At 39.8% G+C, this 16,087-nt stretch overlaps 1 protein-coding gene across 1 annotated transcript in view; it reads right to left on the bottom strand.

Moving 5' to 3' along the window:
* Positions 1-595: 595 nt before the first annotated feature.
* Positions 596-16,087, bottom strand: part of GLP2R (glucagon like peptide 2 receptor) — a 76,540-nt gene continuing 61,048 nt past the window's right edge. The window contains exons 10-15 of the mRNA XM_039385310.1: positions 12,228-12,288; positions 10,806-10,875; positions 9,911-9,999; positions 8,251-8,389; positions 4,135-4,176; positions 596-1,311 (exon numbers count right to left, since the gene is read on the bottom strand). Coding sequence (XP_039241244.1) covers positions 973-1,311; positions 4,135-4,176; positions 8,251-8,389; positions 9,911-9,999; positions 10,806-10,875; positions 12,228-12,288 — 740 coding nt within the window. The 3' untranslated portion in view covers positions 596-972. The remainder of the gene's footprint in view (positions 1,312-4,134; positions 4,177-8,250; positions 8,390-9,910; positions 10,000-10,805; positions 10,876-12,227; positions 12,289-16,087) is intronic.

Genomic DNA, 16,087 nt, shown 5'->3' with positions numbered 1-16,087 from the left:
TTAAAAACAGTTATTTGACATATGGTGTTCTTGCTGAAACACAGACTGGTTGAGGTGGGAAGGATCCTCTAGAGGTCACTTGGTCGAACTTGGAGTCAGTTGCCAAGGTTATGGATTTTTTTACATTTGCAGGCATCTGTGTTAAAACAGAATACTCGCCAGTAAAGTACAGGGAAAATGAATAACTGTGCTATGTAACTGGCTGCAAGCTAGAGAATGAACACGTGAGACCTAGGGCAGGCATTTATATTGCAGATAAATATTACCTGCTAACCTTTCTGCTGCCTTTTTCTTTTTTCTTTTCAGGATGCCAATTGGCTCATGTTCACTTTGGAAACTGGATCTAAACAAACAATTGAATTTCATAGGTCTCTGGATGAGTTGTATGTGAGAATTAAAATGGAAGCAGAAGTTTGGTTCAACTCAAGTTTGGTTTTTGGAATTTAATGTATATAAGTATCTCCTGTCATTTTGCTTAAACAAAATGTGTCTGGTTTGGCCTGAAATTGGGGTAGTTTTTTGAGATGGGGGATGATTTCAATCTGTGAAGAGTCTTCCACACACATATCTTTATTTATGAAACAATCCCATGAAAAAGAAAAATTAACAACTTCTTTATTATGTGAGTCAAAGGGCAGTCATGTATGGATGAAGCTGCTGGGACACAATGCGCATTCAGAGTCTACTTGTTTCCAGAGTACATCCTGCTTTCCTGTGCACATCACTCTCAGCATCAGCTACCTTCCAGACTGGTCAGCTGAGAGCATTTTTTGATTCAGACCTCTTCTACCCAGCCACACAGGTTAGCAACATGCAGATACGATTTTTCTCAGATTAAGAAAACTGGAACATCTGGGATATTAACTCCTTCCTCCTTGCATTGCACATCCCAGAACTCTGAACAGTCTGGAGGTGAAAGAAGATCTTTCACAGCACTGGCTGTTGGCAGGTGCTGTCCCAGTGGACAGCTTTCTAAATCTCACTTTCCTCAAAGACTTCCTCAGTTGTCTCTCCAGTGGTGACCTCTCCCTCGCTGCTGTCTGACATGCTTGTCCGTGGGTGGGATGGGAGTGCGGAGCAGGGCTCCAGGTTGAAGTCTGTCCTCTGCCTCACCAGCACCTGCTGCAGCTGCATGCCCCAGGGTTTGCTCACCTCCAGGCACAAGCGGTGTTTGCTGCTGAAATGCTGGTTTTTTCGCTTCTGTGAACATTTTCTGAGGTATTTTATGTTTTCCCCAAGAAAGCAGAGTTTGCAGCCAAAGGGATCTGCCAGCAGGAAACGGGACCACTGCTTCTGGAGCTCTGCTTTCACCTGGGTGGAGGAGAAAACAGTCTGGTCATAGTGATGGCTTGTGACCACCCTGTAGTTCACTAACACAAATACTAGATGTAAAATGAGAGAAACTGTGCAGTCCTGAGCTTCCTGTCTCTTTGGGGCTTCACTTGCACCTGGTGGGGTCCTTGTAAGGTAGGAACAGACTTGTTGGCTAAGTCAACCTGAAAAGTCCAACCTCTGCACTCTAAGGAAAGTTTTTCCTCTGCAAATCTGATGCACGTGTGTGGGAGAGCTCAAGTGACTTCTCAGTTTACAGCCTGATGGAGTGAAGAGGAGGAAAGCCCAGGCGCTGTGGAAATGACGACCATGCAGTTTTGCCACAATGTTGTGCTGGTGGAGCTGATTTGTTTTGTTAAAGCTGTTTATCTGGCAGCCTGACTGAAATCCTCAGCACTGGATGTCCCACTGCCTGCACCCCCTGAGCCCATGCTGCAACTGGAGGGCAGGCTCCAGCCCCATGTGGAGGACCAGGACTTCTCCTGGCTCTAACCAGCAGAACTTTGGCCTGAGAACTCAGCTGGACCAGATGGTAGAAGGCCAAAAGAGCAACTTTCAACTGCTGATGAGAGCTGATAGCAGTTCTGTGCCCTTCACAAGTGTCAGACAAGCACTCCTCTATTGCAGACAAGTGCCAGTTCTCTTTTTCATTTAAGTAGTTCTGAAATTACAGCACATTTCCTTTATAGATATTAGGAACATCTGGTCTACCTTCTGTATAAAGCCCATCCATTTGTTTCACTGATGTCTTTAGAAAGGTGTACAATTCCTGTAGTCCTGTTTGTGTAGTGTGTCCCATGCCAACTGTCTGTGCCGGTGTTCTGACGCTGGATATGTGTCTGTTTATTCCAATAGTGGCAGTCTGCACCCAGGCCAAATACAAGGGAAGTACAGACAGCAAGATTCAACTTAGAAAACATTTAAAATTAAGTGAGATTAATTCCACAGCCTACCAGCATCATTTTCCAAGGCAGCTTGTAGCAAGTCAGGCTGAGAAAGCTGGGGTGTTCAGCCTGGAGAAGAGAAGGCTCTGGGGAGACCTCAGAGCCCGTTCCAGTGCCCAAACAGGACATAGAAAAAGAGGGAGAGCCACTTTTCACGTGTGCAGATAGTGATTGGACAAGGGAGGAACAGTTTTAAACAAGAGGAGAGATTTAGATGAGATGTGGGTGGAATGAGGTAAGCTTTAAAGTCCATTCCAACCCAAACCAGTCTGTGATTATATGATTCTGTGCAGTCAGAGTGATAAGGCAGAGGCAGCATGCAGTTGTCACTGGACTGTATGGACAGGAGGAGAGCCAGTAGTAGTTCAAGAGAAGCAGTTGTTCTCCCTTACTCAGATCGCCTTTGAATACTGTGACTAATTTTGGACCCCCAGTATAGGAACTGTGTTGATGAACTTATCGGCAGAGATCAGCACTGGGGCACTTGCCCTATGAGGAGATATATTTACACTTCAAAGCCCAGATACTTTCTATAAGGAGATCATGGAGGAGGTGGAGTCAGGCACTCTGCAGAGGTGTTTGGTAGGGACACAAGAGACAGTGATTACAAACTGAAATATATACGGAAAGGGTCTGGAGCACCAGGAGCATCTGAGGGAGCTGGGAGGGCTCACCCAGGAGAAAAGGAGGTTCAGGGGGGACCTTCTGGCTCTGCAACTCCCTGACAGGAGGGGGGAACCAGGGGAAATAGGGCTCTGCTCCCAGTGAACGAGGGAGAGGACAAGAAAAAATGGCCTCCAGTTGCACCAGGGGAAGTTTATATTAGACATTAGTAAAATATTCTATATCAAACAGGCTGCCCGGGGGGGGGTGATTGAGTCACCATCCCTGGAGACATTTATGCGGTTGTGACACTTGGGGACATGGTCTAGTGGCAGACTTGCAGTACTGGGTTAACAAGTGGACTCAATCTTTTTAAGGTGTTTTCCAACTTAAAACAATTCCACGATTCTATGACAACATATGGAAAAAATATTCCCTCCTGAGTATGGAGAAGCACTGGAACAGAGGACCAGAGAGGTGGTGGAACCTCTGTCCTTGGGCTGGGGGGTTCGAAGTTTAGCTGGACAAACCTCTGAGTAACCTGGTGTGATTTCAGTCTTCACCCCATACTGGCAGGAGGTTAGCTTTCTCTGCTGTCATCTCTGCTCTGTCTAAATCCTGGTGCAGAGCAAATTGAACCCCCAGCTGTCCCTTGAGGCACAGCAGGAGACAACTTCCAGACAAGGAATCCCTTACAGCAAGTTTAGGGATGTGCACACATTAAAAAGTGTCTCTGACTGTTGCAGGAGATTGGAAGATGATCTTTAAGGTCCCTTCCAACCCAAACCATTCTGTGATTCTATTAAACTATTTTTTCAGCATGTTGCTGTCTAAGATATCATAGAACCCTAAATATGGTCACTTCACATGGAGTTCAGGGGTAAACTAAGGGGTTCAGCCTGGCCAACCAGGAAGTCTGGGATTTCAGCTGAATAAAGGAGTGGGGTTTAGGTGTGTGACTGACCATAAGCTTCTGGTGGTATCTCAGACACCACAGGCTAACCATACCTCCAGTATGGTTATCTCATATCATGGTATCTCAGACACCACTCAGGCTTCAGTGGAAATACTTTGCATTTGAATCCCAAAGCTGTGAGAGTTCTTGCTGTCCTGTTCACAAAATTTTACCAGCTCGAAAGAATGCACACATGTTCTCAATAAGCAGAGCTGGTCAGTGTGTTCATCCTTTTGAGTGTCATTAATATACTTTACTAACAAACTTTACTAAAAACTTTTCTCATAAACTGTGTCTTACCTCTCCATTAGCAAAGCAGTACAGAACTGCTACCAAAAAACCCTGTAAGAGAAAGAAAGTGAGAGGAAAAAATCAGCTTACAGGAAATACGTGAAGCTTTAGTTTAAGGATGACATTATTGTTAAAGCCATAAATATAAACAATGCTGCTTAATTTTCAAAAAGGCAACCAATTTACTTATTACTGTTATTGAAGTACCCAGTCGGTTGTTTTTGTGCAGTGCCTTGGCAAGTGCAGGGCACATTTTGTGCAGATACTGAGAAGAAGAGACTATATACAGCCCAGTTTGAACTTCATTTCGCTAGCATATAATACTTTTTTCCCAAACCACTACTGTTATAACTGGTGCTATTTCTAAACATGCTAAGGCAAAAAAGTGCTACTTGGTTTGTCGTACCATCTATGTGTTTGTTGGGGTTTGCATATGAGACTACTGAGACAGATCTCATTTGGGTGCTTTTTACAAATTAGTTCTATATTAAGTGATTAGTGTTAATTCAAAGTACAGCTGTATTGAGTGTTACAGCTATTTTGAATTACTATTGTTCCTTCAAAATTGATATAAATAAACACCTTAAAAAAATCCTAGAGATAGAACTTGTTTTAAACCAACGCCAAAATTATTTTTTTCCATTTGCCTTCTCTCTGTGTTTGATCTCAGACCAAAGCAGCTTCCAGGCTGCATCTCAACTCCACAGGCTGGCAAAGACATGCAGATTTATTCCCAGTTCTTCAGGAAATGCCCTTTTTTGGTATGTCTAAAGGCATCTGTGACACAAGTGCTGATTAAGAGAAAAATAATCTCAGTCTCAAGGCAATGTTTATATCACAACTACAAAGGTGCTAGAACCATATACAATGCAGCTGACAGCATTCAATTGGTTTCACACTCATACTTTTCCAGAAATGTTTCTGCTTTTCTCAGACAAAAGCTTAAAAAGAAATTCACATACCCAGAATCTTCAATATTTTTCATTATACCTAGCGTTAACCAATAGCATTTTGAGGCCACTGTTAATTGTCTAGCAATCCTGAAAGGCTTGGAGTCATTAATTCCTTAAGCATATATGCAGTAAGTATGAAAACAAGCAGTTTATCTGCCACACCAGTGGAAACGGGGACAGGAGAAATACCAGTGACAATTGCTTTTTCCGTGTATTTTATTTCTATCATTTTTCATGCTTCACCTGGGTTATGGTAGCAAGATACAGTTAATTTTGGCATGTCATTTATCAACGTAACTTTTAAATAATATTTTGCATTTGAATTATTTCATGGAAATATGCAAAAAAAATTCACAAAATACTGTGGTCATTAGAGTTAGTAATAGATGATATTAAATATAAATTATAATACATTATAAGAATTGTATCTTATAACTAATATAATTACAATATATTCTCACATATGATATTAAGTACAGATTTAAGAGCTTAAAAAGCAACTTTTTTATGCAGAACTGCTCCTGCACCTGGACATAGTTCCCATTATTTTAGGTAGAAAGTTCATGAAAATGTCTTTACCTGGTGGGTGGTTTGGGGTTTTTTTTGTTTTATTTATGAGCTCTAAATTTAGCCTCGCGGGCACTGCAGGCAGAAACAGGATTTGAACTACATGATGCTGTTGAGTCCTTTGACTGCTAAGCCTGGTCATAGCCACTGCCAGAAAAGCAGAGACTCACCAGATTAGGAGCTGCCTGTGTGAACACGAGTGACATCCCTGTGCTGATTTCAGTTTGTAAATCCCTCTGTGAATCTAGTTCACTGCTCCTGCAGGACCAGAGCATGCAGTGACAAGCAGAAGCACTGTGAAATCATACCAGAAGGTGGAAAGTTCTGCTGATTATTCATGTTTGATGTTCATTTTATATCCTGATTTCTTTAATGCTTACTCATTTTTTCCCAATAAATTGAATTTCACACTTAGAAATCTTTCCAATATGCTGTGACTTCTCAAGCACACAATTTCAGAATTATCCTAGTGTGAGTGAAAAAGAAGAATCAGAAATTCAGAAGAAATGTTCATTAGCATAAACACCAATAGAAAAGGATAGATGCACACGTAAGCCTCACAACTGTTTTTCAGTTCCATTGACAATGGCAACATGATAAATTACTCATTAAATAACGTGTTCTCTCCACCAGAAACAGCAGTTTTTCCTGTGGCTAGCAGTTTGCATGCATCAGGGAGCCAAGGTATTTGGATTGCTCCACTTTCTAAAGCAAAGCAGCACCATACCTACAGCAGAACTCCTATTTAGAATTTAATTTTGTGCTCCTTTAAAATGTTTGAGTTAAACCTCCAGATAAGATCACAGGGGTAATTGTTTTTCTTTAACAAAACAGTTTAACTGTCTTTTAAAACTATTGAGAAGATTTACAGACTAAACAAATGTAACTGTGTACAGTTGATGCGCTTTTTGGCTAATCCCTTCGCAAATAATGCCATAGCTAAAAGAGAGAGTCTACAATAAACATTAGCTAAGATCTTTGGGTATTTTGTAAAGATATTTTGTTTCTAAAGCATGACATGCAACCAAGCACATGAATGTTTCTCTAAAAGGAATGAAGTTTGTGTTCTCTAGCAAGGATGAGTAAGCTGGTTTATATATCAGATTTCTCTGTACAATCCAGTAAATGAAATTTTCACTTAAAATGATTCTGTGTTTTTAAAATAACATCTAGGCACTGCAATGTCCCCAAGTAAGGATACGTCTAACTGAGGAATGCATACTCCAACACTAAGGTCCCTTCCAACCTAAATCATTCTGTGATTCTGTGAACACCATGTCAGCGGGCCTCTCAGGGTTGTGGCTCTGCGGGAACTCTCTGGGAGTTTTTTCCGCTCAAGCTGTAGTGGAAATTTTTAATTGGAGCCTCAAAAACAGTGTCAAAACACTGATGCATACGTACACCATAGTGTGGGTGCATACATAAAGGTCAAAACCAAGGATCGTCATAAATTGTGGGAAAAGTGCAGCAATGCTGTGATGATTTCATGCCTCAGGCTGCAGAAGCGGGCAGCATGTGTCAGAGCACTGAGTTAGTGAGGAGCGAGGACTTGTAGCCAGAGAGATTGCTGGGTTCCTCAGTAAAGAGAGGAGGCCTGGAAATTGCTGTCCTGTTGCCCTAAGAAGGTCAAGACAGGAAGATAAGGGTAAAGGACAACTTTTCTAAGCAGGTTCATTAGTACTACCTTGGAAGGACCGTTACTCAGCAGCTCTGCAGAACTCAGACTGAAGCAGACAGCAGTGCTTTGTGCCAGTGTCCAGTTCTTTGGCTTTGCAAACTGGAGAGCAAATAATTATAGGGAAGCACACCTATACCTGTGCATAAGTGGCCATCTGAGAGTTCCGGTGACAGCTCACTCTACGATTAGGACTACTTAGGATTGGCTATTTGACTGGAGCGTGAGTCCTTCACCCCCTCAGGCTTGCCACAGGGTTGCTACAGTCAAACTCTCTTCCTTTCCTATCTCAGGTTTCTGCCTACTTTCATAAGACTAAGGCAGGGTGACTGAAGAGGAGTCAAGTGTGTGAACATCTGTAAAACAATGCTGACTGTATAGGTGAGAAACTTCTTTTCGACCTGCAGACACTGGTCTGTGTGTCTGTTCCATCCATGTAAGGGCTCTGAAAATTTTTCTCCTAGCTCTAAAAATTTGTGAGTAGAGTACTTTTGTGAGTGTACATCTAGGAGCCCATAGTGTCACTTTGCAGATAAGGTGAATGAACGGATCCCTTAGGGAAATGGAACCCAAACCTTGGATGAAGACAGACATTCTCATAGTTATGATTCTGGCAGGGGATTACTTTAAATAGATGGCTTTAATCCTGTGTTCAGGGGTCTGTGATGAACTGTCACCTACTATCAAAGAATACAGGCTACACTGTTTCTGAAGTTGTCTGAGTCCTTTTCTGGTGATTGGAACTACTATATTTTGAATATGGAGTTTGTGAATGTTTTATCTTGTCACTGCAATAGTGTATTTAGAGACATTTTAGGTTGGAGCGTAATATTAAATAAGAATTCTCTGTATTTGTGGTATATATAGGTGAGCAGCATATGCACATGGATCTATGACCCCTAAAAACAGTACTTGCAAAACAGTACTTACATGAAATGAGCTCATTGTCAGCTGAATGAAAAGTCTTATATGCCTTGGAAGTCCTTCCACCTGTTCATCAGTGATGAAGGTAAATACAAACTCGTGGATGCCCAACAATGGAATCAACACAAGCGTAGATCTTGCCAATCTTAAAAAGAAAATGTTTGATTATTATATTTTTAAGTATCCTTGGTAAAATATAAAAAAATTCAGCTACAAAGAAATGATTCCAGAAACATTCCCCCAGTATTCTGACTCTGGAGTGGTATTAGCAGTTTCGTGATTTGGGGAATAAATCCTCAGATATGAGTTTTGAAACATACTATCATAAAGGTATGAACAGGAAGGAATCTTGGCTTTGAGTTTCAGGTGAAAAGTTAGGGACAAGAAATAGAACAGGAAGGCTGCTATCATCAAACTTGTGTTGTTAGGTAACAGAAAAATATTTACATAACTAAATATGAGTGGTCTAATAACAGGGTCCTTAGACCTTCCTATCACTGCTGAAAGCTCTGTGTAGCTGCATTGAGAACATCCTGCGGTACCGTCAGCAGTCATCTGCTTCCTGAAAAATGCAACTAGAATAATTTGCTAGAAGAGAATCTTCTTTAATGAGTCTGGGGACATATTTATATGGATGAAAGAAGAGCGAAAGAGAGCTCTCAAAGTGAATTATGAGGATGATTTGCATTATGAAGAATAGCTTGACTCTTTAAAAGTTTAGCAAAATTATAAGCAGTAGAAAGTGGAATATAATACAAAACATTAGGCAATGTTAAATATAGGCATTGCTGTCTGTACACCACAACCACCTTCCTGTATCATTCTGCAGAATATAGCTGAGATCCTTTGGACATTGACTGTTGAAGGAAAATGGAAATATTATTTTGTTAGGGATGTAATACTAGGTTTAAGAGGACGTCAGTAGCAAAATTTCCATCCCCTCCCCTTGCCTGGTTCTTTTTGACAATAAAGTAATTTGTGTTAGTAAGGTAGGACTGTAGTAGCAACCAGGGGTTCACAATGATACTAAAAGATACTAAGAACAGGAAAGGACTGGGATATGGAAAGCAGTTAAATCCTCATATTTCCATTGTTTCCAGGTTTTCACTGCAGCCTTAGCTTCTTGCAGAGCAGCCTGCCCTTGTAGTTCCCACAAAGTGAGAAGATATTTGTGAAAATGTCAACTCCGAGACTTTAACATGATGCACCGTTGAGACTCCTCCAAAAGAGCCCACACCAAGGCCTACAAGAGTGCAGGCTAAGGAAGAAGGTAGATCAGAAACACTAAGAGACATTTCAGTGTCTCACAAATCTTCACACCCTTTTCTTTTGAGGACCTTTTGTCACATTCAAGGGAAAAATGCGTCATAGCAGCAGAGACCGCAGGTGTGAGTGAAGATACCTGAGAGCAGGCATGTCATTGCATTGCCAAACCTTTGTGAAAATGCCCACAAAACTCAGCACATAGGTGCTGACCTGTCTTTACCTCTCAGATAAGGAAATGTCTGTGTAGCCTTTTTTCCCAGATGGCTTTCCTATATCATACTCTAAGTATCTGTTACGCCTGGTGGTGGTAGGTAAATATTTAAGGACAAACAGTCAATCTTCTGATGTTATGAGAAAATAAAAAGAAAGGGCCTAGATTTCTGTGTTACTTGTTACATACCTGTATTTGTAGTCATGAAAGCTCATTTGCTGAGCTTTTAGTTTGGAAATCAGCATCCTGAGAATTTTTAAGAAGATGCCAAAGTTAACCTTTAACAGAAATACATATGGGTTACTTAATATAAATGTTATGACACTAATCATATAACTATTAAATAAATGCAAAATTGATATTAAACACTTGCAAAACCTGCCACCAAATAACTGGAATGCAGTTGTGATGAGGCTGGAATTCAAGCAGGTTTTTGCCACATCTGCAGCAGAGAGTACAGAGCAGCAGTGACAGACTCTGCTGGTATCAACTCTCTCCGAACAAAGCAGCTAACAGTTTATTTACCTTTAGGTCATGCAACTCTTCACCAAACCATGACAGGTAAGCAGGATGTAGTAAAAATCCACAGTGATCGCAATTCTTCAGATAAAGAGGATGTAGGCAGACCAAAAAGCCCTGGGCATTCTTTTTACAACTGATTATCTCCTCTGTTAATTAAATTGTCCTGACTTGAGCCAGAAAAATTTGCGAATAATTCTTTCTAATGAGACCTGCCAATGCCTATGAGTCATGAACTATTTATCTTTCACAGACCAAAAGCCCTATGCAAAAAAGTTACTAAAGTTGCAAAACTGAGGAACTTTGCATTGCCTTATTCAGCCTGATTGGCGTATAATTTGTGATACATGATCTTCCAGTACAAAATTATATTTAAATTTTTTAACACAGAACTCTGCTTCCTCATTATTTGAACAATAGTTTATCCCTTGTGTCACTTTATATCCCCCATGATATTTCTGTAGTAGGAAACTGTATCTTATTTGTTCCAAAATATTGAAGGACAAAACAGGCACTAATTAAAAAGACCAAGGAGGGGAAAAAATATGGGTTATATAATTCTTACTGTAATGGAAAACAACATTGGTCCTCGGATGATCCACCAGATTCCCATGTGTTCATTTGTTCCCCAGCACCTGGAGAATAATTTGGAGTATAATTAATATTTAATATATAATTTTAATAATAATTTAATATAATATGTAACTTTATATAATATACATTTTATATATTTATCTATTTATATTTTATATATGGACATATAATACATAATTTTAATAATAATTTAATATATAATTTTTCATAGAAAAATTAGGAAGCTTACATAACCTGTGTACATATTTCAAAAGGAAGTTGATGCAGTACAAGTTTTTCAGGTGGTCCTCAGAAGAAACAGAGTAAAATTAGGAAGAGTCTCATCAACAACTCTAATTGTATTTATTCTGAAGATCTTTCCACATGAATGTTGAGAGCTGTTTCCCTGGACCACAAACTTCAGAACTATCTGGCAAACTCCATCTTCAAATCCACAAAATAACTGTATATGACACCAAACCTTCATAATGAAATTCATTCTACTTAAATTATCTATCGGAAACTATGAATGAGTAAACTAAGAATTGTGTAGTAAACAGGAATTGCTTCATGTCTTGCTAAAAAATATGCATGCTGTTTCCTTGAATCTATGTCCTTTTATCCTGCTCTAGCCTTCTAATTTGTCCTATGCACATGTTTTCTCTTGCCTGAGGTTCTGTACTATCTTGGCTTGTCATTTACGATTTAGATAACATCTAACTCTATGAGCCTGTAATTATTATTTGGTTGCTGCTTATTATCTATATTGGCATTCCACATTAAATTCTCCAGAAGCCATGAATAATAAAAAGAGAACAAGAGAAATCATACAAAACTCACAGTTTATGTGATGCTACTAACAGCATCATTGAAGACCAGAACACTGGAAAAGTGATGCTTACTAGTGCACATTACTGTCACTAATTCCTCCACAAAATATGAACACATTCATTAGTATCAGCTTTCAGTGACTATAAGATTTTACCTTTAGCATTCATAATAATTGTTTTTTTACAAAATGACGGGGAATAGTTAGTAATTAAATGCAAAGTGTAGATGGTCTCCAAGGAGACCACTGGTTCCCTTTTCCTACTGAGAGGATGCTCTCCATAAAGATGCTGACAACTTGCTTCATGTAAGTGGATGAACACTGGATGTGATACCTTTCCTCTCAGGAACAGTGAAGGTTCATTCTACTTCTCGATTCATGCATAAGTGAATCTGAGAATTCCTAGAAGTAGTTTAATGTAAAAGTACTAAAAGGAACCTTAAAAATGTAACAAGTATCTATAGGTGCTGTATGTATTTTATAATCTAGTAATCAGTACTTGTGTCAAGTACTGTCAAGGGCTTTCAGAAAAGTTAAGTAAACAGAAAGACAGTGTGCTAAGGTTCTTTTTATTTAGTAACCTACCCAGTGTTCTCCAGTTTGGATCTGCTTATTCCCCAAGGGCCCACAAACAGGATCGGAACAACTGAAAGGAAAAGACATAGATTACAGCCAAGCTTGCAGAAGTGTGTGGTGCAGAGATATGTGCTTTTCAGTCTTCTATTTAGAAATGTACAAAAATCAACCTAATCCTGGCTTTCCCCATTTCTAGTTCAAATACAAAATTAAACTTCATTGTGTAATTGAATCTTTCATTTTCAGACTGACATATACATACACACACAAACACACACTGCTGACCTTTTGAAATTTTCTAAATTTCTGACTCTGGGAATTCAAAGTAACTGGCACATGAGGCCTCGTAGACTACCTTAGGCAACAGTTGTTGAACCTTAAAAGAGTTTTCAGTGAAGGCATGAAACTCTGCCTAATCAAAAGAGCTGATAAAGGATGGTTGTCCTGGACCTCTTCAAGAGGATCCGTGGTCCCCCTTCCCCCATTCTTGCCCTCACCCCTTCCTGGAAGTCATAGGTTTCAGGCTGGGAAAAAAAAAACAAACCCTGAAATAGAGGATTAGTGCATTATTTCAATGGTCTACATATGTGCGGGCACAAGTCTCAATCAGAAGCAGAAGGCATGTGAGCTACAACAAGCAGGCGTTCCACTGCATTCTCAGCCCAATAACACATGGGAGAGTCTGTGGTGGATGTGGCAGAAATGAAAGGAGATGTGGGTCGCCGGGGCCAGAAGAGGGATTATTCAGTATTCTGGGACACTAGCTAAGGTCAGGGAGAAAGCTGGAGTGTGGCGATACAGGGAAAGGTCCAAAACCAAAATACTCTCTAAAAGAATAGATCTCTGAGCAGGTAAAAAGGGGGAAAGAGATGAAAGGGGTCTCACTTGGGTGGGAGATGGCATTGGTGCAACAAGCGGGTCTCAGAGAACAATCAGGGCATGGAGAACTTGCTAATGGAGCAATAGATCCGGGGGAGTATGACATGGTCTCATGAGGAAAGGTGATACTCAGGACGATGAGGGGATGTTATCAAAGGCAGTTCCTGTACAGTAGCTGAGGAGATGTCTCAGTCAGTGTGAGCGCAGTTCAGCCCTGCTGATGCATGTCTGTGAGACACTTGCCAGATGGCCCATCTTAGTAGTGATGGTAATAAATATAAATAAGAGATTAAGCTAATTAGTGAGGAAAGCCTTTAGGAAATCAGTGAATATGGTGCAGATATGAGTGCAATAGAGGATGACCAACAGGCATAATAGTAACAATAATAATCAGGAGGATCATTATTATTTATACTCTTACTCTAGTGAGAAAATTTCCTAACAAACTTGTCTATTGCAGTTTGAACAAGGAATAAAATAACTAGTCACCACTCATCCAACAAACTGGTGATCAAAGCAACAAAGTGATTTAGAGAGATATGGAAGTATGGTGAAACGACACTAAGCACTGTGAAAGACAGTGGTCTTGGTGCATCAGCAACCTGTGTGCTCATATGGCCATATTGGTAGAGCACAAGGGTCCTTTAAAGAAGAATCTGAAGGGGAGCAGAGAAATCAGGGCATGGGTGGTGAGAAGGACCCTTGAAAGTGTAGGGCACAATAGAGGACAAAACCTAGAGGCTTGGCAATGGGCAATGGAGTGTGGTGTTAGGCTTTGACAGGAACTTTCAATAGATGAGGAAGGATGGGAATTAGTGTGAAAGTGAAGGAAAGTATTTTATATCTGATAAGGAAGAAGTAAAAGAGCAAAAGAAGAGATGCCAAAAATGGGGTAGCGTGTTCAAAACTACAAGCCTGAGAAATAGTTGTCGCAGCAGCATAATGGATGAATACAGGAAGGACAGAGAAAAAAAATACTGTAGGAAATAAGACAAGTTCCAATGTGCCTATATATAGGGTTGCATAAAAGATTAAGGTAATATCCCACTTCACTGAAACATTGAAATAATTCAGTCTACAAAGGTACTTTTCTTCTTACTTTAGTTCTAGAGAGAATCTCAGTATTAGTGACCTGAATTTAACCTTGTTAGATAAAATTAAATCCCTCCTCTGTAGGATCCGAAACCCAGCTGTCAGCAGAAAGGAGCTTGGTGGGCCTATGCAGTAAATTTTGGGCAACAGAGGCTGAGAGAAATCCCTGCATCTGAAGGACTGGACCTTCCTCACGAGACCTGTTGCTATACAATCATGTGGATTAACCTGGCTCCTGCAGCAGGATAAGGAAGGACTTTGAGATGAAGTTATCAAACCATGTTGAAACCCCTTTGTTTTCTTCTCCCCCATGTAATCCTGATTAAGGAAAATGTTAATCAATTGTGTAACTGTAGCAGAAACCTGTGTAATCCCCTAGTTACCATAGTCAGTCCCCTAATTATCATAAACCATCCTCCTCATTAACATATCCAGCCCCCAAGACCCTTAAACTGCACTCATGTGTTCAATAAAGTATTCCAGTTTCTACCTCCATATCTGGGATCATCTTAGCTTTCTGGACCCTTGTATTCCTCCACAGGTAGACTAAACTAAAGATTTAAGCTCTTCCTGATCACACAGGAACTCTGTGATCTGAAAACACCCCTCAGAGCACTTGATGAACACAGCAGAAATCATACTGGGGGAGCAGAGGAGACACAGAGGGTGGGAGATGGAACGAGGATGAAAAAATTAAGAATTCTGCTTTAGTCATATGAAACTTGACTTCATACGATTAGATTAGATTAGATTAGATTAGATAATCAGAAAATTTGAGGGGTTTTTTAATATTAACTATTTGATTTCCCTGAAAACATAAGAAAGTTGGTCTGGAACACAGGACTCAGTACCGACTGTGCAGAAAAGGATACAGGAATGTATTTTATCTTCTTTTTTGTCAAGTGCCTTTACTCTAAAAAACTATAGTTGTTTTGGGGCAAGACCAATTTTCTGAGGCAATTTTAACCATCAAATTTCTGTCCATGCGCCAAAATGCAATATTTGAATATTCCAGTTTATGCTTAGTATTTGTCCTGACAAAACATTGTCCTCCACAGAGATGTCTCAATATGTACTTAGATTTAGTCCCCAAATCTGAATTGTAATATAGTGCCATAGATGTAGATGTCCTTCTCAGCTTAAATACATGAGTATATTTGGTGAAAAAAGATTTCATGTATCAAATTTCTGCCTTGGAACCTGGAAAAACTTTAGTATTAACTTTGAGGAACTGCGTTCCAAATGATTGATGATTGCTTTGCTTAGGCTTTCCTTATCTCTTCATCATAGGTATTAAATAACAATTTTCATCAAATTGTTTACTATGTTAACTTGATTAAGGTAAGCTTCAGCTTAACTTGAAGAACAGTCATCGTGTTTCAAATGTGAAAAAAAAATCAGTTTTTTTGCAATTATGCAGTAAACCCGCCTTTCCCCACTGTACATGATTCCTCAATAAAAAGTAATGATTTTTTTTCCTGGAGCTCCTTTCTCATGTGATGTCAAAATGCAAACACCTCTGTCTAATCCTCCTTCTGTCCTCTCAGCTTTTCCACTTTATTCAATTGTGATGGTGCTCAGTAGTGAGGACTCTGCATTTGTCATCTGAACCTCAGAACTCCTTTGCTTCTCATGGGCCTCGCTAAAACAACCTGAGTTTCTTAACTTCTGGAGATAAGCTAGTTTTTAGTTGGTCTTTGAAGAACTAAGAGGCATGAGATGCTAAACAGTCTGTTAGAGCTCTTCTATTGTTACAAGCAGCTAAATAAAATCTTATTTTGGATTTAAAACTGCAAAACAAGGAGAAAAGAGCAGAAGTGTTCTAATTGTTAACAAAAGGAAAAATTGACACAATGCCAACTATGTTTTATGTTCACTGATAACTAACTGATTTAATG

This window comes from Pipra filicauda, unplaced genomic scaffold (assembly GCF_003945595.2).
Source record: "Pipra filicauda isolate LSUMZ 115617 unplaced genomic scaffold, ASM394559v2 scaffold401_size638136_pilon, whole genome shotgun sequence".
In the NCBI taxonomy this organism is placed as follows: Eukaryota; Metazoa; Chordata; class Aves; order Passeriformes; family Pipridae; genus Pipra; species Pipra filicauda.
Note: the sequence above shows the minus strand (reverse complement) of the source record. Positions and strands in the feature narration are given on the sequence as shown.